This window comes from Terrapene carolina, unplaced genomic scaffold, assembly GCF_002925995.2.
Source record: "Terrapene carolina triunguis isolate 2854851 unplaced genomic scaffold, T_m_triunguis-2.0 Scaffold88, whole genome shotgun sequence".
NCBI lineage: Eukaryota > Metazoa > Chordata > Testudines > Emydidae > Terrapene > Terrapene triunguis.
The window spans coordinates 44428852-44451423 of record NW_020664439.1 but is presented as its reverse complement, the minus strand read 5'-3'; the positions used below and the strand labels follow the sequence as shown (position 1 = coordinate 44451423).

Genomic DNA, 22572 nt, shown 5'->3' with positions numbered 1-22572 from the left:
CTGGACTGTTGAGAACTGAAGAAATTAGATCAAATTACCATCATTTCTTAGGGCCACCCCTAGATATAGCACCATTCTATGAAAATTAAGGGTTTGGTGCACTTGGTACTATCTTTTATTGTGTCACCATCCCACTAATCTCCACAAAAATATATAGTCCTCTATTGATTCCACTTCTGAAAAGGTTCTGCTTCCAACTCGGCTGCATGCAGCCTAGTTTTTCCGGTTTCTGAAGTTCAATAGGAAAACGTGTAAAAAAGTCAACGTCAGAGGAGAATTGGACCCTCTAGCTCTGCTTTTCAGCTCCCACTTAGCGGAAACCTGGGGCCTCCAAAAGATTGCAAAGCTTGCCACAACACAACAAATAAAGCTTAAAGCAACACAAAGAGATTGAAACGATCAATGATATTAACAGAAGACCTTTTAAACTCTTTAACATCACCGTATATTTATTAAAGAAAATACAATATCTAAAAAAACCCACACTTGAGTAAGAAATATTTTAACAGGAATTAAGAAAACAACATTCTGGTTACTAGTAACAAAAATACTGTCTTATATGGCGTTTCAAACCAACAGCTTTGCAAAAGTCATTTCTTCCTTCTTTCCAGGTGTTCACATGGTGTAAGACAAACTCATCTAAACTCATCCTTTCCAAACTTACAGTTTCATGACAAACATTCATAGTAGCAGGGCCATGATAAAGTGCTCAGAAATAAGACTGGCAGTGATAGATATAGATCTGGTCTATCCCTGTTCCAGTGTACTTTGTTGGATCCTAGTCTTTCCTTCCTGAAAAAGGAACTCCAGTTTCTTTCCCCTCCACTCCTCCTATCCTCCCCTGGTCTCCTGAGGTTGTTTTGTAAACTTGGATATTCTTCACCAAATGTTCTTTCATTATGTACACAGATCACATTTTTTTCCTGCTTTAATTTTAAAACTGCAGCTTGAGTTAAAACATGTGCACATATCCTTTGTCCATATTTTTGAAGAACTGAGGTATAGCATTAAGTCCAGTTGTATGTCGCTGGTAGTAAAACATATGGAGGGGACGAATGCTCATCAGGATGCATGTGGTCAAGGAGGTATCTTTTCAGAGAGGACGTCACCAGGCTGGAAGTCAGTCTGAATGGAAAACCACCGGGCTCAGGGTATTTTCTGGTTACTTCATTTCAAATTGAAAATAGCCAAAGGTCAGGCTTTTCTAGTCTCTCTACTGTTATGATGTTGATGTGAGAATTCCAAATTACCTTTTCATCACAGCTGTAAAGGAGACCTGCAAAAAAGAGGCTGAATTGAAGCTATTTCATAGGTTAAAACCCATAGTTTGTAACATGTTAAGAGTCTCAGGGGGGAAAAGATTGGCAGATATGCCTTAGCTAGACAGAGAAAAGGAAAATTCAGGAATTAAGGCCATGTATCATTACACATTCTCTTCCTGTTAATTAATACACTTAAATAGTCTCAAGGAAGTGATGCAAATCCCATAACTTCAGTACTTTGGAACTAGACTGAACAGAACCCTAGGAATATACAATACAGTATACCACTGGCACCAGCTCTACATCTCTCTCTCAGTGCCATTGTCCAGTTGTCCCAGTGCCTGAGACACACAAAACTACCTGAATGAAAAGCAAGTGGTGAGGCTGGTAGGAAACAGGAAGGCACTGGGTAGTCTCATAGTCCTAAGTGGACTCGTCACCATTCCTACTCAACCAAACACAGCTGTAACCAAAAGTGCTTTAATATTTGATTAACAGGGAGACTGCACCTTTTTCTTTCAGATGTAGACCCAGCACAGTAAGCCATGTTTCCATCTCCTTTAGGCTAAACTACTGCAGTGTACTCCACCTGGCATAGACCAGGAAAGGCACATAATTGTTTAAATACACAGCAGCCCACTTTTAGGTAAGGCAGACTAACAAAACCACATCACCAAAGTGGTCTATGCTCTCCACTGGTTCCCCTTCAAAAACCTGAACTGCTTCGAGGTTCTAGTCTTTATAAATAAATAAATTAATAAATTAATGGAGATATCCTATCTCCTAGAACTGGAAGGGACCTTGAAAGGTCATCGAGTCCAGCCCCCTGCCTTCACTAGCAGGACCAAATACTGATTTTGCCCCAGATCCCTAAGTGGCCCCCTCAAGGATTGAACTCACAACCCTGGGTTTAGCAGGCCAATGCTCAAACCACTGAGCTATCCCTCCCCCCAGCTAGGACTTCTTAGACTCAGAGATCATCTCTTTCTGTATCTTAGCTGCAATCAATGAGGAGATTGTGCCTGTCATCTCCAAACTGAAATTCTCAGGAAGTTTGAAGCAGGGTATTCTCAGGGGAGTGCTACTGTCACTTTACCCTACCACTGGACAGCAGGGTAGACCCAAGTCTTACCACCCTTAGGGAATAATGTAAGAATCATCTCTCTAGATAGGCTGTTGTTACTGAGGGATGGGCCTATCAACGTTTGCCCTAGAAACAGGCAAGAACCACATCTAAGGAAGAAATGAATAATGAACAAGAAATGGAAATAATGCTATTATTACTTAGGTGTTACAGCTTCTAGATTCCAAAGCAATGGCCACCATTAGAAATGTACATATACGTTTCCATCTCTAATTTCTGGGAAATAAAAGTCCAGTTTTTTGTGTGGTTTTGAGGACAAAGTATAATCACTGGTCACCACAACCTAGAGCAAGAAAATTAGTAAGCCAACTGATACCTGGTGTGGGTGTTTTTTTGTTTGCTTTTTGTTCTGTGTATAATTGGCCTCTTTCCCTCTTGGAGGTTTTATCGGGTTGATATTTGTCTTGCCTAATAAGTAAACAGTGTTATCAAGAACACTCTCTGATTTAAAATGCAAGTCAGATTTTATTTTAACACAGTTGCAAAAAATAATATTTTTGGATCTTTTCCCCCCTAAAATAAAAATATCTTAAGTGCCAGGAACTCAGAACTCATGCCCAATCCTGCAACAACATTGTGCACATGTGTAATGGGAAAAAAAAAATCAGTGAAATGTTAAACATGTTGCATTTACTTGACCAAAACAGCTCATAGCCCAATGTGAATTATCATTATAGCATATTGTTGTGTGCAAGCAAACACAAATGTAGACCTACTAAGGCGTGCAGGGCAATCATCTCCAGGTTTTCCCTCCTCTTTTTTCCTGTATGAGTAGTATTAATTTCTAAATATTGCAGTAGTGCCTAAAGTCCCCAGTACAGGTCAGAGCCCATTGAGTGAGGAAAAGGACTGAATATATAAATAAAATGATAAGAGTGATGATGGTGACAGAAAGGGAGAAGAATACAGTTAAATATATGTATATATACACACATATACACACGTACATACTTTATTAATATTAATAACTTTTAAAATGCAAATATAAGTGTCAATTATCGCCATAAGCCCATCACAGCTATTAGTTCACCAGCTTCTCACAGGCTTTACAGCAGAGGTGGGTATTGAGGATGGATTTGAAGGAGTCAGTATGGCTTTATAGATCATTTCAGAGAGGGGATTCCATGTGTATGAGGCAGCATGAGAGAAGACAGTATGAGAGAAGACAGTTATAGTATAATTGCTACTTTGCAGACTGGGAAAACGAAAAGAGAGGTTTACTGATGTGCCCAAGAACAAACAGTTAGCAATGGAGTGGAATTAGAACTTTCAAATTCCGGTCTCCCAGTCCCTGGTGCAAATGATTAGCTAATGTGTATCTGTTTGCCTCTCTGACTTCCAGTGTACCTCAATCTCAGTGCCACTGAAATTCAAATGCCACCTACTTCTTGCAATATTTGTCCAAGGGTCTCCTGGCTCTGAATGCGTTTCCTATTTGAAAAGAAAAGAGAAAATTACTTCAGTGCAAAGCATTAGTAGTTTCCTACTGTCTCATCTCCCAGGAAACTCTACCTGTCTCTCTCAAGATCTAACCTCCCTACTTCCTGCAGACCTTAGATCAGAGCCTCCCACAGGCCTAACCTACTTCCTCTAGTTCCTCTTTCTGAGGCCCAAGTGTTCATCAGGTTAACACCTGATCCCATTAGTATCACCCCCTCAGATGGGGGGCTGGTAATTATGGCACAGATGGAGCCAGCCCTTGTTCCCTTAAAGGGCCAGTCATCCCAGTCACTCTGTGGTAGTGGTACAAAGACATTATAATAAATATGAAAACATTACTATTATAAATGATTGTGTAGTGTTGTCCTATGCTCTGTTACATGTGAATTTAGAAACAGTGTAAACCCAAACACATACCTATATATTTTTACCTGTCTATTTTGGTTGTTATGACCACTGTGAAATTGCCTTCGGTATTAGGCAAGTACGTGGAAGGTACAATTACATAATTCCCTGCAGAGAGTCGGCACAGTTGGCTCACTTCCTGTGAGTAGCAGTGAGGTACACAGCTAACCAGTGGCTCCAAGTGCAGAAAAGAACAAGTATGTGGTTTCCAACTGCTATTAGGCACCTGAAGACATTAAAATAATTTCAGATCTCACACCTTTAAAACAAACCAGTGTGTTCCATAAATAATCCACCCCTCCAAATACACATCCTATTTCATATAATGATCACTGTTTGCTCAGGATCTCTTATCAGTTGACAGGAAAAAAAAATATTTGTTGGGGGAGAGGGGCAGGAGAGATTCATGCCCGATTACCAAGATTGGGTCTTAGTCACCAAACATTCCGAACCGTTTGCATCTGTGCAAAAATGAAAAAAAATCCACTCATTTTAAAGAAGTGTATAATTTAATATAGAGTTAACTAGCTATAGTCTTAGTGTTAAATAAAACCCTTCAAATGTTCAGAAAATGGCTGCTGCATGACTTCTAAACCAGAATATGACAAGGGTTCAGTGAAACCAGAAATTCGTTTGCTATGCTATCCAATCATGCATTGTAATACCATACACTCTACTGTACCTGTGAACTAATACAGCTCAAATGTCTACTTGTATTGGCCCAAATGTAACCCTTTATTGGCTGCATTTCCATTCTCCAAGGTAAGAGGCACCTGAATAAGTGATGGATTTAGTTGATTCTTGTAAATGAAACAATCAATCAGATTGACTGGGGTAAATCATACCTGGAAGATATGAAACCCTATTGGACGACACTTGCTATCTTGACAGTGCTGGCGAAGGGTGACTTTCATGCTGCGCTCTTCTGTTCCTGCAGGGACGGAGAGGGGAAAGCAGGGATTGGTATGGAAGGAGTGGAAGTTCCTGCTACCTCCAGCACTTTGGCCATTTTTCCAGCATCCCTGTAGCTGCACAGTCTCCCATTCACCTGGTGGGAGCTCTTCACAGAGGGTAGCATCAGTGGGTGGCGGTTTTATCTCACTATCAGATGTAAGACAGAAAGGGAAAGTAGTGTACAAAAGGTAAAAGATTTCCATGACTGCAATTCACCATCCTTAGTGCTCAGCTGTCAAAATATGGACAAATACTAGTAATGAAATGTGTGTCAAGAAATGCAAACTCTTGCCAGTCAAGCATTCCCATTAACTGTCAATTCAATGCCAATCATTGCCATGTATAAATATAATTAAATGCAAAACCTGAACATTTGTGGAACAGAGAAAAATAAATACCATAAAGTAAAAATTAAGATCTCTACAGCACCTTTAATCTGGCCACATTGCACAATATAAATTTAAAGTATAAGCACATTAAAATATGTATTTAAGAAATAGCAATAGAAAATACAACATGCTGCATTAGTTTATTGATTAAATTTATCTTTTGAATTTCCTAACATTGATGCATTTAGTTTCTTAACCTTAACGTTCCATGAACTTACATTTTTGCATTTAATTTCCCTAGGGTTCCCCCCACTAAATAGGGCAAGGGGGAAAAAGAAAGAAGGAAATATGAAAACAATGTAGCTCTTAGACAGTATTTGGTCCTGCCATGCGGGCAGGGGACTGGACTCGATGACCTCTCGAGGTCCCTTCCAGTCCTAGAATCTATGAATCTGTCTCAGAGTCCTTCCCCACTACCCACAGAGCTCCAGAAGACATCTACCCTGGATGAAGTGAGCACATCACAGAACTGTGCAACATCCAAGATGTACTGATGCCTGCAGTAATTGTGCAGCAGTAAGATTCTTGTATAAAAACAAACCAGACCGTGGATGAAGTATATTCTCCACAACGTACACACTGCAAAGAACTACACCAGTTCACCTCTGAAAAGTGTGCACTTCTTCCAGACACTGGGCCTCTCTTGGGTCAAAAAGGGATTTAGATGGCCACCCCCAGGTCCCTTGAGGTACTATAGTAGGGGTGGGGAATCTTTTTTCTATCAGGGGCCATTGACCCACAGAAAAAATCACTCAGGGGCCACACACAGCGCTGGGATGGGATCAGAGGCTTGAGCAAGTGCTCGCGGCTCCAGCCCCGCAAGAGCGGGGGGAGGCAAGGGGGCACGGGACAGGGACAGGGCCAGAAATGAGGGGTTCCGGGTGCGGGAGGGGACTCCAGGCTGGGACAGGGGGGTGGGGTGCGGAAGGGGGTGCGGGCTCTGGGGTGGGGCTGGGGATGAAGGGTTTGGGGTGCAGGAGGGGGTGCCAGGCTGGTGCCAAGGGATTTGAAGTGCGAGAGTGGGCTCAGGACTGTGGCAGGGGTTTAGGGTATGGGCTCCGGGAGGAAGTTGGGATGCGTGAGGGGATTCAGGGTGTGGGCTCCAGCCGGGCAGCGCTTACCACAGGCAGCTCCTGGTTGGCGGCGCAGCGGGGCTAAGGCAGGCTCCCTGCCTACCCTGGCTCCGCACTGCTCCCAGAAGTGGCTGGCATGTCCAGCCCCTAGGCGGAGGGACCAGGCAGCTCAGTGCGGTGCACGCGGCCAGCGCTCACAGGCACTGACCCTGCAGCTCCTGGCCAATGGGAGCTGCGGAGCCGACAGTGGGAGTGGGGGCAGCATGCAGAGCTTCCCTGATCGCCCCTCCACCTAGGGGCCACAAGGACATGCTGGCGATCCGGCGCTCGCAGCTCCAGCCCAGTTGCAGGGGGGCCGCTGAGGCTCGGGGCTTTCGGCCCATAGCGCGGAGACTTGCTGCAGGCCGGACGAAATGAAGCAGCAGCCTGGAGGTTCCCCACCCCTATACTATAGGAAGGATTTCAAACATCTCCGTGACCCCATTCAAAGAGCTGGGAGACGTGCACGTTATAGAGCCACACTAATTACCTGAACTCAAAAGATTTAGCACCTTCTTTACATGTACCTTTCCTAACCATAGTTCAGGTCACAGCAAGCCCTCGTAAGGGGTATAATGCTTTACATAAACTGTCAACAGGGTTTTTGTGGGATTTGCTACTTCTCTTCCTTTGCGAACCTACCTGAGGCAGATTCTCCCCGTTGAGAATACACGAAGCAGAAAGTCGCTTTCTGCATCCTTCAGAAAGGTGCTAGGGACAATAAGGTAATAACCAGGGGCAAGGTCAGAGTGCAGATGTACTTCTCTGTCATAAGAATGACAAATGGTACCTACAACCGGAGGAGCAGAGAGGGTCTTTGGTAGGTTAAACCGCCTCTTCTCCACCTAAAATAGACACATAATGTAGCATAGCATTGTAGGAAAATTGACAAGATTATAGCGAAGTTAAACTGGGTCAAATATTCAGTCAACAAACCCCAAATCCATAGCACCATAAGTGTGCGTTTTGCCATCTGGCAGACCATGCGCATGGTGCAGATATTATTTCCAAACCTGTCTCGAAGGGTCAGATTCAGGATAGCACTCATGAGGGTGAGCAATTCGGGGTGGGGAAAATGCTTCCCCCTTCTTGTGCCCTTGAGCAGTGCTGGACAGAATTTCACTGGGGACTGTAGTCCCTTTTCTCACACAGCTTCCCTGTGGAAGTTAATGCCAGAAAGGGGGCAAGAAAGGGTGAGGTAAGTACAGGGAAATGGTCCACCATCTCACCCATGCATCAGCCAATAGAGCAGACCACACATATAGCACATTACACCATCTCAAAAGGCCACAGAGCATTGCTCTGGCATATTTATCCTGGGAATTCTGTCTCAGCTAGAATTGCTCTTGGGGATATCAGTTACAAACCGGACCCATGCAGAACCAATCCAGCATGCTTCAGGGCAGAATTTTGCCCAAAGGAAATACAAAAAATTCTGATACATTGTTGTGCTTTCATTCGGATTAGATTTACCCAGGAGCCAACATGGTCCGACCATAAACCATGGGAAGCTCTCATTTTCCATGCAAAGTTCAGTGGTGCTGAACCTTGCTCATGCACAACGAATATTTTTTGGGGAAATCTCATGTATTCTCAGGGCAGGTTAAGGCTCAGCAACTACCAGAGCACATTTTGTAAAGTGAGCAACTGTTATCAAAAAAAGTGAAAACAATTTGTTTTAATTTGCTCTCTTCAAAACAAAAAACAAACAAACAAAAGGAACAGGCTGGAGCAAACCAGGCCCAGACTGAAAACCTGTCTGCCACGTTTCAGCTGAAATGAAACGTTTTCAGTGAAGGGCAAACATTTTAACTCTTACACTTTGTTATACCTAAAATATTGTGTAACAGAGATCTGTGGGGAATTAAAGGAGATTAGGAGAAAAATACTGCTCATATTTTGAGTTAAAGAGTTTGGCCTGAGCATCACTAAAATAAGCCTTCATCCACTACTAATTATGTTCTTGTTTACAAAAGTAATTAAGAAGAAAAAAGCTGTTAGAAGATATTTTCATAGTGTAAATTACACTTGGAGGTGAAATTATATTAATGAACCCAGGGGCAGATCACTGTGCAACTGGCAAGCATAAAAAACCATTTCTGAAGTTTTTGAACACCTCCATGATAGCCTGAGTATGCAAAACAGAGTTGCACAAAATTGCATATACAAATGAGTAAAATTATTTTCAGTTGTACTAGGCAGCTCTGAAATTAGTTTTCTTCCTATGCACATTGTGTTGCATTCTGGGTACACACATTATTAGACAGAGTTTAAGAAACTAGAAAGAACCCAGAGAAAAGCAACAAAACAAGTAGGGTGGTGAAAGGACTGACTTATGAGAAAAGATTAACAGAGATTTTAAAAGATTAAAACATATATAAGAGGTGATAATTAAGGGAGAGACATAACAGTATACAAACATGTGAAGGGTGTAGACACCAAGGCGAGAGAGGAACCTCTTAGGATAGTACAAGGGGGCTGAACTAGGAGAAAGGAGTCGACATTAAGAAAGGGAAAAATTAGGCAGATTATCAGGAAAAACTTTCTAATACTGCAATGTCCTGACTGGGGGAACAGTCTCCAAAGAGAAGTAGTGGAAGCTTCACTGCTTGGAAGGTTTAAGAATAAATGGAATAAAGCCCTGGTAGATGTACGATAAGCAACAATCCTTCAATGACCCTGTGAGATGGGGAGGCTCGTCTAATAGGTCTTTTACACCCCTGACTTCTATGAACAATTGACACATGGCATTGCTATAGCAAATGAGGGACTGTGTCAGATGCTCCTGTTTTTCTGGAAACTTTTCTTCTTGGCCCAACTAGAAGTTTGAAAAAGTTACCCCTAATTACCTTCCAGATATGCAGTCCCACCGCCTGGTAATTCTTCCCTTGAATGTCTTCAGTCAGAGATGAACCTTCCTCTGCTAAGCGGGTCAGATTCCGAGTTCTTCCAACCCAATCAGCACAGTACTTCCTGGGTTTCTGCAGAAGAGCAATGCACACCTCACTCTGCTCACATATCCTCAGCCAGAACTTGGGGTTAATAGGGAAGCTATTGTTGTTACGGCAACCACCTGCAGACTGGCCTTTCACCCAGGATCCACAGAGATTCTGAGTATGACTCAGCACTTTCTCTAAGAAAGAAAAACAGGTAACGCACATCAGCAATTGGAAACAATTCATTTTTGTGGCTCAGGAGTCTCCAGACTGACAGCATTGCTGTGGCAGTGCCATTTTCTGTGAGCTAACGTTCACAGCCAAGATATCCCAAGCAAGTCAGAGTGGGAAGCTGAGGAACTTTATCCTTAAAGATCATATGCAGAACTATTTCTACAAGTCTGAAACCTCAAATTTGTCTCCCAGTTGGAAGAGATCATTACAGGGCTCCCCAATAAAATTTTCTACGGGAAAGGACTAACCCCCACACCAAGGGGCCAGACATAGCAAACAATTCTTCAGCCTGAAAAAAAAGGCTTTAAAACTCCTGTGCAATCTCCTTCTTTCCACCCAGCAGCAACAGACACAGGAAAGGCCTACAGGTTGGGAAGGAAGAGAGTAAAATACTGGTATTTCTGCTTTTAAATATTTTGTATCTGATATTGCAGCAAACGAGGACAATAAAATAACCTAGATAGAGATCGTCTCATTTGCAAACATGAGCTGATGTTAAGAACTTTACAGCAAGCGTAGGTCGGAATTCCAATTCGCTACTCCATAGATCATCTTGAGGTGGGATGAAGGTGTAACTGCAACACCTACACCTCTGGGGGTGTGGAGGAGCAGGAGAAGGAGAACTTACTACACTACTTAATGTGACCTGAATTCAGCAAACAATCTGTATTCCACAAAGCACTTAAGCACATGATTTAATACTTTGGGGAATAGGAATTGACGTACAAACGGGTTTACATATTTTGCCAAATCGGGGCCAAAATGCCTTCTACTGGTCTTTCCCTGGAGTAAGCACAGAATCATAGAGATGAAGGGCAGAGGAGAACTTGAGGAGTCATCAAGTCCAGCCTCCTACACTGAGGCAGGATTACGTAAACCTGGCTCCATTCCCCAGGCTTCTGTTCCTCCGGTGCTGTTCAGATGACCTAATTCAGAACCAGATTCTCCCCGTGTGTGCCAGGGAAGGTGAGAGTTTGTAGATGGCATCAGCAACTTATCTCCCCAGGCTTCAGCTACTGCACTGTTCTCCACACAACCTAGCTTGACAGCTTACACTTCTGTTTTACCCCTTTGCTGCCTGTGAGCTGAACTCCAGCTATCATTCCCAAACCTCCTGATGCCTAGGCTGCATGGAATAGTGCATGGAGTATGCACTGTAACCAGAAGGGCTAGAAACATTTTTTTAAATGAAAGTTGAGATTTCGGAGCATAATTCTATAGCAGGGAGGTCAGCTCTGCAGCAATCTCCACAGCCTCAAAGTATGCGAGTCCCTGAGCTTTGCATAACCATTTTCACTTGCAACTCTTAAAATTATTGGCAAATAAGGAAGAGGATTTTTCCAGTAAATCAGAGAAATGTAGAGAAAGCAAAAAGTTAATAAGTTTAATTTACTTACCAAGTCGGGGCCAGTTCTGTTCTCCAATCTCACCCAGAGTACGCACTCAGTGCATACTCAATAAAATTTGGAAAACGTTTTGGAAACCACAAAGGTCTAGTGCTAAACAAGTCTAATTTTGGCCCTTTTTAATTCAAATCAGACTTCCCCATTAAACTAATCTGATTTGTTACGAATAAGTCCCTTTGTCCACATCGTACCTGTATAGAGGCTCTGAAGCTGTCCATCTTCAGTGACTGGAAATCCAATGGTAATCTCATCAAACTCCTTGAAAAACTCCTCTTCCTCAACCCAGAATTCTCCTTCCTGGATCTGGGAAAGCAATTCTGAAGCAACTACTGGATCCAATTGGCTCCACCCTTGACCACTGCAAATAAATTCACAAAAGTCAATGTCTAGGCTGTTTGCTCACACTCCCAATAGAGTTCTACAAAAATCTTCTATCAAAAATTGCTTAGTGAGGAAAAAAAAAGTAGTTTTTCATTTTACTGTTGTGTTCATCCATACATTTCCTCTAGTTATTAATCATTGGGACTGGAAACAGAAATTATAGATAGGCAATCTCTGTGAAGGAAGACCTAGAAACCAGCTAAACCAGAGAGTAAGGGATTATGGAACATGCTCCCAGGTAAAATAGATAACTTATTTACAATGAACACTGGACAATGTGAAAAGTACTTGTACTTTTGTTTATTGTTGTTTTTTAAAAAAATCAGGTTTTAGAACTTGTGCATGATGGAAAGAAGAAGTGAAAAAAACAACTCCAAACACAAAAAAGTGGTTCAACAAATAAAATTAAATATGTCTGTTTTAGAAGGGTTTTCTGGAGCCACTTACTAAGCCCCTTGCATCACCGACACACCATTTCCATAGAGCAGTAGGGCAAGACCTTTTTAGCATGTTGGCTTCCAAGTTACTACAAGTTGAAGATCTGAGCCACAACTAATTATTTAGGGTCCTACTAATTGCAATTCCAATTAATTTTACTGAGACTGAAAAACGTTCTGCACTTTACAGAACAGGGTACTACAGCTTTAAGTTCTTTGAGGCAAGGAGTGCGTCTTCCTTTATGTGCTAGACACCACATAAAACCACACTAATTTTTAAATTAGGCTAACTTTTTCTCTATGCAGTGTTGTTGTAGCTGTGTTGGTCCCAGGACATTAAAGACAAGGTGGGTGAGGTAATATCTTCTACTGGACCAACTTCTGTTGATGATAGAGAACCTTTTGAGCTTACATAGAGCTCTTCTTCAGGTCTGGGAAATGTACTCAGACTATCACGGTTAAATACAAGGTGGAACAGATTGTTTAGCATAACTAGTGATGAGCTGCCAAAGTCTTAAGAACCGGTTCCCTACTGGCTCTTCGGCGGCACGTCCTTGACTCACTCCGGGTCTTAGGCGGCACTTCGGTGGCGGGCCCTTCAGAACCACCGAAGACCCGGAGCGAGTGAAGGATCCTCCGCCGAAAACCCGGTAGGGAACTGCCCTGTGAGTACAAGCCCCCCTGTCCGTCCGTCCCCATCCAACCCCCACCCACGTCCTGCCCCCCTCAGAACCCGCAACCCATCAACCCCCCCCGCTCCTTGTCCCCTGACCATCCCCTCCCGAGACCCCCCACCCTAACTGCCCCCCCGGACTCCCCCCCCTCCCCCCCCCCCCCCCCGTTCCCTGTCCCCTGACCACCACCCCAGAACCTCCACCCCCTCCCTGCCCCTTATCCAACCCCTCCTCCCAGCCCCGGCCCGGCCCCCTTACCATGCTGCTCAGGGCAGCGTGTATGAATGCCGCGCGGCCCACTGGAGCTCGCAGCCCCACCCGCTACCATGCCGCTCAAAGCGGCAGGAGCTGCCCAGGAGCAGTCCAGAGCGCTGGCGCCGGCGGCACGGCACGCTGAGGCTCTGCGAGAGGGGGAAAGGCAGGGGAGGGGCCGGGGAGCCTCCCCAACTGGGAGCTCAGGCGGGCCGGATGTCACCCACGGGCCGGTGTAACGACAGAAAAACCTCCCTCTCCCAATTGCTCACCCCTTTAACAACCGGTTCTAAACCAGCTTCTAAATTTAACAACCGGTTCAAGCGAACCAGCTCACCACTGAGCATATCTAGTTAATACATATTTCAAGGGACCATTCAAGTGAAGTGGCCTGATAACACACCTTTCCAGACACAAAAATAAGAAAAAAAAAATCTGGGGGAGAGGGGATTAAGTGAATTACAGACAACAACTATTTAAGTCAGTGGTTTTCAACCTGTGGTCTGCGGTCTATGTTTAAGGGGTCTACAAAAGGTAGACTATGAAAATAAAATTTCAGATCAAGAAAAGGCATTTTGTTTTTCTGATTAATCAAAAGTATGTAAATATCCCCAGATCAAAACCTGGAAGTGTTGTCATTACCATACAAGTCCACTGTCTAGCACCCTTTCTCATACCGCGTCAAATGTTGTGCTGAGCATGTGCAACATGTATAGTTGAATTCTGTTCAGTCAGTTTTCAGTCTAAGACGTCTATGGGAGGGGTCCACAGACCACAGGTTGAATTTCCAAAGGAGTCCACAACTCCACTCGAAATATTTGTAGGGGTCCACAAATGAAAAAAGGTTGAAAACCACTGATGAAGGTGAAATGAGACAACCACTATGCTCTCAGAAGAACTCATACAGAAATATGATAAAAGACAAGCACCATATCACCTGTGGGTGAACACTTTTCACAAAGTGATCACTCTATATCTGACCTCTCAGTCCTCATCCTCAAAGGAAACCTGCACAATCCCTTCAGAAGATGAGCCTGGGAGCTTAAATTCACACATTTTCTAGATACCAAAAATCACAGATTGATAGCTTATTACAACAATCTATAACCCATTTAAACTCCCCCGCCCCCCCCCCCCAAAAAACATATTTCCTATCAATGTATCATGTATTTGGACATCTGGATTGCCAGACCCAAAGCCTCAAAAAATTAAGACCCACAAGATCCATGATGATGTATGTTGAACTCATAAAAAAGGTTCTATGAAATAAGGCTACCGTACTCTGCAACTCTTCTCTGTTGTAGCCTATTATGAATACTATTCTCTGTAATATACACACACACTTTGTGCTCAACACAATAAATATCTTCATCTTTATGGTAGTACCTTAAAAAGAGTATTCTAAATGAAAACAAGCCACTTACCCTTCCCTCCAGTGTCCTTTCCAACACCGCCTCCCCCAAGGGTTTTGTATTCGTAGCAAGATGATTTCCTTGCCCGAGACTCTGGAGAGATGAAGCATATCTGAGACAATAAAGGCATGAAATTCTCCCAGTTCACTGGCACCTGTACAGGAAAGATAACTATCTTTAGGAGGTAGAAAACTACCCAGCATTCTTTTTCAAGGCAAGAGGAAGTAAGCTCTCCATCCACTGTGAAAAAGATTCACTTTCTACTGAAGAAAGTTGCTACAAGTCCACTGCTCTGCCTGTGAACACAACAGATGAACATGCAACCCACACTGTACACAGAGACAAATAACTGCCTGGTTTATGTATCTATGATCAGAAGAGTGAAGAGAAATGCTGATCACCAGAATCCCTAGAAACATGCTAGTTAGCTTTGAGTATCCATAGACCAGTGGTGCTGAAGCACTACTTTCCCTTACTTTTTTCCTTTTATGGGAAGAGACAGAGACAGTTGCTATGTTTAAGAATCTCTGGAATGCTCATATTACCTTGCCTGGAGCTGAGGACTGAGCAACTTATCACACATCGTTCCTTCAGGTTCATCAGTCTCCTAAATACCATCTTCTCCAAAACTCTACCAGTCCTCTCTCTTTCCATGCTTCTTCCAGGGTCTTTTAGGGTCCATCTCTCAGCTAGACCTCCAGTCAAGTCAACTAAAGCATCTGCCACTTGCCCTGCCCATAACTGCTCATAAGACCCATGCACCCTACAAAACAAAAAACAAAACAAAAAACAGTGGCACATATTTCAAACTTTACTCCTAAAATGAACATTTTGTCTTTATTTTAATCACACATATGTCCCCACGGGGAGCCTGACGTTAGTATGACATAAAAGGTGCCACTGCAGCTATAGAATATTTAGGCCATCAGACACCTCACGTATTCAACAAAGTATCTAGGTGACTGCTGGTGCCTCTGCTATGATTCTATGAGGTACCAGAGGACCTTGTCCAGATGGTGATGGGTTTATATGACAGTTTCATGACAAGTGGACACACACACCAGTGTAACAGAGTGTTTTGAGGTGAAGGTTGGGCTCCACCAGGGTTCAGTGCTTAATCTATTACTATTCATGACTGTGATGGACTTCATAAGTAAGAAAATCCAAATGGAAGGTGGTCCAAAGTTGATGTATGGAGACCATATTGCACTAATGGCCGATAGTGCAGAAGATTTGGTCCAGGAACAGGAAACTAACAAATTATGGCCTCAAAAGGACTAAAGAAAAGACTGAAGTAATGTGGGTGATTCACATGGGACCAAAATAGATTAATATTAACATTGAGGGCCAGCAACTAAATCAGGTTTCTGCATTCAAGTACTTTGGTGGCTGGCTAGCAGCAAACAGAGAAGTCAACAGAGAACTGGGCGTGAGACAAAACTTGCAAAGATAGGTGGTGTGATTTATGATAAGCATATGCCCAGACTATTTAAGAGACAACTATACAAAACTCTGGTAAGACCAGCTCTTCTCTACAGATCAGAGAAATGGGTGACCGACGAGAAGCACTTGAAGACCTGAAGTCATTGAAATGAGATGTTTGAGGGCAGTGAAAGAGGTGACATTGCTGGAACACATGTGGAATGATGACATCAGGAGTGAAACCAAGGTCTGCGGTATCAGACAGAAGCTGCAAGACAGGAAGCGGAGATGGTATGGGCATGTTTGAAGGATGGAGAAGGAAATCTTTTTAAGGAGACATTTGGGACTAAAGTTCACAGGCTGCGAACAAGAGGATGGCCAAGAAAACGGTCAATAGACTGTTACGGGAGGATGGAGTCGATATGGAGTGAGCGTTGGACCAGCAAACCTGGGAAGACCGATAGGCTACCTGATGGGAAAAGGGAAAGAAAAAGAAGACATCCAACTGCCTTAGGGAAAGCTTGATACAATCCTTTCCTGTACAGAAACTGCTCACTGCTTGTCATTCGCACCTCATCATATTAGAATTTTCATCACCATTCATGATGTACAATATAGTTCGTAATGTTTAAAAAATAACGTTTCTAACATACCTCCCCTTAATATATTCTTTGTTTGCTAAACACAGTCAAACTAGTTTTTTCTCCCACCTGTTTTATTTTGTGGGATCAGGGAGGTTGGGTTATTATTTGCGGTAACTACAAAGCAGAGTGAATGAACACACTGAAAGAGTACTAAACCAGATTCATAAAATTTCTGTAAGAAATGGTCAAAACAATATTTACCGGGCAAACCAACAGTAAGAAGAAAAGGTTAATGTGCCAAAGGTGCCTTGACAGAAACATGTACCTTAACTTCAGCATATCTACAGCTAGCTGGGAAACTTCACCTTAAAAGGTGTTTGTCCTCTGATGGGGGCTAAACAAACCCTTCTCTAAGATCTTGTAACAGTTTGGTGTCCACCTTATCCAAAGCATTTGATCTCTGAACTGCTTTGTCAGTCTACACTGTATTGTGGGCTGAGATCGTATTTTGCTGCTTGTTTTATAAAACAATGGCCCCACTATCAAACACAAAACAAAACAACAACAACATTCCAGGGTCCATAACTCCTGACAAAACCAGCAAATGAGTGACAAGGGATGGTTAGGCAGCAGTATGCAAGAGAGAAATATTCAAAGCCTGAGCCTCAGCTAACATAAATTGGCGTAGCTTCATTATTTCAGTGGAGCAACATATATTTTCAATAGCTGAAGATCTGACCCTTGATGTCTACCTTAAATCTTCTCAAATAATGCAATAGGGAAAACTTTATTTCGGTCTTACTAAGCTAGGTGATCTGCAGCTAGTAGCTAGCTGAGCATCACTGCAGTCTATCAGCTGCTGGGTCATTATAAAAAAAAAAACTCTTATTTTTTCACAATTCCTTTCAGTAAGAAAATCTCACCCTGTGTGAGGGTGGAACTGTATCTGGGTGATCCAGGATAAACTCTGGCAATTATCAGTCTATATACAGTGAAATATAAAGAGTTCAAGTCCTAGAGAGGGCTCTGGAAGCCCACATGGCAGGAATGCAATCCAATCAAACAAAGCACTATGTAGAATATGTGCTAGTCATTACTGCAATTTAAATCTCCTCCTCCAATGAAGTTCACATACTTGGCATAGACCTTTTCCAGTAAGGGAAGCCAAAACACATCTTCTGTCTGACACTGGGAGAAGCAGAGTTTACACCCAAGGCAAGGCAGGCGATCATCAATGGTTACCTCCACCCAATGTCCAAATTGCCAGACTTGACAAGTGAAACAGCCTGTGTATGTCTCATCTGTCCAGCTGGGCTGACCTGGAGGAATTACCTGGAAGAAGACAAAGCAATATTAACAAAATCAAGACAAACAGGGACTTTCTTTTGAGGAAACCACCACTTAAAACATGGTCAATTGCAGCTGTTCTACATCATAGCATAAATAGAAATAATGTCATAACATCAAAGAGTAGAGACAGAGCATCAGAGTACATCATAGAAGTTTCATTGAGTTGGAAAAGGCTAGGGAAAAATAAAAATGTTAATGGAGCATACAGGAGAATCCGCTAGGACAGTGGTTCTCAAACGTTTGTACTGGTGACCCCTTTCACATAGCAAGCCTCTGAGTGTGATCCCCCCTTATAAATTAAAAACATAATTTTTATATATTTAACACCATTATAAATGCTGGAGGCAAAGCGGGGTTTGGAGTGGAGGCTGACAGCTCGCGACCCCCCATGTAATAACCTCGCGACCCCCTGAGGGGTCCCAACCCCCAGTTTGAGAACCCCTGTGCTAGGACATGAAACATTACAAGAAGCTGTTCTATACCTTAGTTAGCAGGTATTTACTCTTCTGCAAAGCAACACAGGCACACAGGAACCAACAATCTCCCAAAATCCCTTGCTTCACTTGCACCTCCTGTGGATTGTCTGAAAACAATCGAGGAGCAGAACAAATTTCCTAAAATAAAGCAAACATTAAGGTTAAATCCTGCAAGACAGTCTAAGCCAAACAAGTCTATGTTTTGTGGAATCGGATGGCTCATGAGACGATTAACACAATAAGGGGCCTTCCACCTTTCATTCCTGTTTGAATACAGCACAGGTTACCACTAACTGAGAGTTGTAGTAAGATGAGGCCCTGAAACATAACCTCTTGTGTCAAAGGTCCAGTCTGAAGCCTGAACCAAAGTACTTCCAGGCATTGCTAAGCAAAAGCTGGGCTGTGAGCCAGAGGTAGGCCCCACTCACAGAAGGTGGCAAGAAGAGGGCTGCTAGAAGCAGGTGCATCTTAAAGACAGGGTCAAAAGGACAGCGTGATGGATAGAAACAACATGATCAAAGGAGGAGACAGCCCCCAATGAGTCATGGGGCTGTACCTCAATACGTCAGTAGGGATGAGTAATCTGTCCTGTAACTGTATAAAAGTAGGTCCCGGAGTGCGCATCTTTGGCCAGCCTAGGGGGCAGTGGAAAGTCCCGCCACTGACTGAGCTGTGTCCATTGCCAGGGGGCACATATTCGTAGTATGTCCTGTAGAGTCTATAGGAAACTATTACTGTGCTTCGTTTGACAATAAACCTGGCTCGGGTTCCTTCGTACCTTATCAGAATCTGTGGTCTTTGGGGGTTTTCTCGGGGTCTGCTGCGTCAGCGATCTGCGCAGAACTAGGGCAGCACACAGAGGGAACACGCACGCAGCCGACTGTTATCATCGAACAAGAGCAGAGCACCACACCGGTAGCTACTGACAACAAGAGTTGTTACAGTATGACTACTATTCAGTAGGTGACCTATGTGAAATAACTCTGGTGGGTCTCAGTCCAGATCTTGGTAGATAGTAATGTATTATTGATGATGAAATCTATTGATAATCTCAGCAAAGAGACAAGAAGTGAATGAACAAAGAGAGAAATAACCCATTCCCTAGTAGTTGTGCAGGTCACAACTCACAAGCAAGGTTGAGGTACATTATCAGGGCAGCATAGGATGCAAGCTATGAAAGAATTCAGCATCCCAGTACAAAAAAACCCAAAACCCTTATCTGGCCAAGCAAAACACAGTTTGCCATTGCTAAGCAAGCTATTGATCTAAACTGCAAAACAACCAATTAGTCTGATATGATCATAGAATCATAGACTTTAAGGTCAGAAGGGATCATTATGATCATCTAGTCTGACCTCCTGCACAACGCAGGCCACAGAATCTCACCCACCCACCCACTCCTGTATCAAACCTGTGTCTAAGCCATTGAAGTCCTCAAATCATGGTTTAAAGACTTCAAGATGCAGAGAATCTTCCAGCAATGTTGAAATTAAGAAATGGATCTCGCTTCACTTTTCTTGTAAACATTACAGAGAGCAGGAAATTGAATGAATTAGCCCTCCTGAGCTGCTGGTTTGCAACTTTTCTGTTTGGCTAGCTGAGCCCCACACTGGGAAATATGCTTATTAGTTATTATTTGTTTTACCATATGGTCTAGGAGCCCCAGTCATGGACCAGGACCCCATTGTGCTAGATGCTGTACAAGCAAAGATCAAAAAAATGGTCCCTGCTGCAAAGAGCTTACAATCTAAATATACAACAAGAAACAACAGATGGATACAGAAGACAAGGGAGTACAAGGAAACAATGAGACACAACAGGCGGTAGTCCCAGCACACCAGCAGCTTGTCAGGTTTTTGTCGGCAAAGGAAAGTAATTACTCATAGACTCATAGACTTAAAGGTCAGAAGGGACCATTATGGTCATCTAGTCTGACCTCCCGCATGATGCAGGCCACAAAAGCTGACCCACCCACTTTCCCTTAACTCAGCTGTTGAAGTCTCCAGATCGTGATTTAAAGACTTCAAGTCGCAGAGAATCCTCCAGCTTGCGACCCCTGCCCAATGCTGCGGAGGAAGGCGAAAAACCTCCAGGGCCTCTGCCAATCTACCCTGGAGGAAAATTCCTTCCCGACCCCAAATATGGCGATCAGTAGAACCCCGAGCATACAGGCAAGATTCTCTAGCCAGACACATTTTACCAGCAATGGCACTTTATTACCTAATTGACTAAAATCACGTTATCCCATTAAACCATTCCCTCCATAAACTTATCTAGCCTAATCTTGAAGCCAGAGAGGTCTTTCGCCCCCACCGTTTCCCTCGGATAGCTTTGCAGTATTTATTGTGCGCTCCTCCCAAGCATGACGGGCAAGCCCAGGAGAAGGCACAAAGGTGATAGTTTGAAAATTTAACAAATGGGCTATGGAGATTGGCATCGACATTTCAATACCGAATGAGAGATGATTGGGTGTGTGTGTGTGGGGGGGGGGGGTGATAGGGCATAAAGGCCTTCAAAACCGAAGACAAGTAGCTTATGTTTGATGAGACAGAGAAGGGGGAGCTAGTGGAGGGATTCAAAGAGAAGGGTGACATCGTCAAAGTGATGAACTAGAAGAAGAATCTTTGCAGCAGTGTTCTGAATGGATATGGGAGGGGCAAGATAGCATTTGTCAAGGCCAGAGAAAAGGATATTGCTCTAATCAAGATGTGAGATGATGAAAGCCTGCATAAGAGTTCATCTGGGTGGATGGACAGGAAAGACAGTATGTTTGAGATGTTGTACAGAAAGAATGGGCAAGATTTAGACATAGTCTTGACGTGAAGGCCTACAGAGAGGCCTGACCTGAAGATGACACCCAAGTTATGGTCCTGAGTGACAGGAAGGATGGTGATGATGTCCACACTGACTGAGAAAGCTTGGGGGGGGAGAGAAGAGGACTTGGGGGGGGGGGGGGGGAGACTAAGAGCTCTGTTTTAGCCATGTTGAGTTTGAACTGATGGCTAGACATCCACAAGGAGACTTCAGAGAGATAGGCCGAGATCTTAGTCTGGACAGAAGGAGACTGATCTGGAGTAGAGAGGTATTCCTGTGAGTCTTCAGCATAGAGATGGTAGTTGAATTTGTGTTTGCAAATGAGATTATCCAGGGATAAAGTGTAGAGGAAGAAAAAAGGGAAAATAAACAATACTTTGTTTTTTAAGAAGGCCATTAAGTTATCATATTCACCACTAGTGACAGAGGCCTAAAGGGAAGAATCACAGGTGCCAAACTTAGTCAGATTTGCTGGGTAAACACATTTGATACACAGAGTACTTTAGTCCAGGGCTCTCAAAGTGGCCAGAGATACAGTTAGCCCAGCAACCATAACACACTACTTTTGTCATTTTTGTATTTCAGAACCATACAAAGAACTAGAAACAGTAACTGAACACTGGTTAATGGAAAGTCAAATTTTGTTAAACCATTAAGCTAACACGTCTCAAAACTCACCTGAGGTCTCAGCCAGGAAATCTCCCCTTTGAATTGTGATAGTGGGGTGGAATAGTTAAAAAATAGGGAGGTGTCGCTTGCTGGAAATGTGGGGTCTTTGTAAAGATTTTCTTTTGTAGCTGACTGCACTCTGTCTCCCAGCATTTTCAACACAAGTGAAGCTCTGTCGGCCTCTTCCAAGACTTTACGTCTCCAACTGAAATCTATAAATTAAAATGAACCAGGAATCATAACTTTGGGAGTGGGTGAGAGAGGCTGATAAACTCACAAACAAAAAGTCACTAACCGTTTCCACTTAATCGCTTGAACCATATTAGCTGAAATCTTATTCAAAACCAGTTGTTGGCCATGAAGAATCCAATACTGCAAAAAAAGAACACATCAAATGGTCTGAGTAGTTATTACTCCTGAGGGCATTCTGTGCCAGAAAAATAAAAATTCTGCAATCTGCGGGGGACATGAATTCTGCGCACACGCGGTGGCGCAAAATTCCCCCAGGAGTAAATTATCCCAGTGCAGCCTGACACCTTCCTCTCATATAAGTAATCTCACCATTAACTGACAGGCCAAGCTAGACAAAAGTATGAAATAGAGATAAACCTCACTGTGGGTACAGACACCTGCTACTGCTCAGGATATGATCTCACAAGGTATTTGGAGCAATACTCACTCCCCTCTCAGTCATGCCCTGTTAATCCCCCTCTCTACGCATGCCTGGCCAGATGCCTCCCCAAAGTTTTTCTCCTAAAACTTCCAAGACCCTTCCCCAACAAACATGCCAACCCAGACCCAACCTTCACAGTCCCCCCC

At 43.3% G+C, this 22572-nt stretch overlaps 1 protein-coding gene across 5 annotated transcripts in view; it reads right to left on the bottom strand.

Annotated features, from left to right (window-relative positions):
* Positions 1-436: 436 nt before the first annotated feature.
* Positions 437-22572, bottom strand: part of CAPN10 (calpain 10) — a 22467-nt gene continuing 331 nt past the window's right edge. For 2 of the 5 annotated variants that reach the window (XM_026650100.1, XM_026650101.1), the window contains exons 2-15: positions 22049-22125; positions 21763-21965; positions 18277-18408; positions 17580-17776; positions 14984-15201; positions 14451-14592; positions 11474-11640; positions 9556-9839; positions 7720-7863; positions 7349-7551; positions 5097-5352; positions 4278-4477; positions 3792-3837; positions 437-1276 (exon numbers count right to left, since the gene is read on the bottom strand). In XM_026650100.1, the coding sequence (XP_026505885.1) occupies positions 1247-1276; positions 3792-3837; positions 4278-4477; positions 5097-5352; positions 7349-7551; positions 7720-7863; positions 9556-9839; positions 11474-11640; positions 14451-14592; positions 14984-15201; positions 17580-17776; positions 18277-18408; positions 21763-21906 (2163 nt within the window). In that variant the 5' untranslated portion in view covers positions 21907-21965; positions 22049-22125 and the 3' untranslated portion in view covers positions 437-1246. Of the gene's footprint in view, positions 1277-3791; positions 3838-4277; positions 4478-5096; positions 5353-7348; positions 7552-7719; positions 7864-9555; positions 9840-11473; positions 11641-14450; positions 14593-14983; positions 15202-17579; positions 17777-18276; positions 18409-21762; positions 21966-22048; positions 22126-22572 lie in introns of those variants that run through there. The other 3 variants (XM_026650103.1, XM_026650104.1, XM_026650105.1) reach the window with 3 other exon arrangements.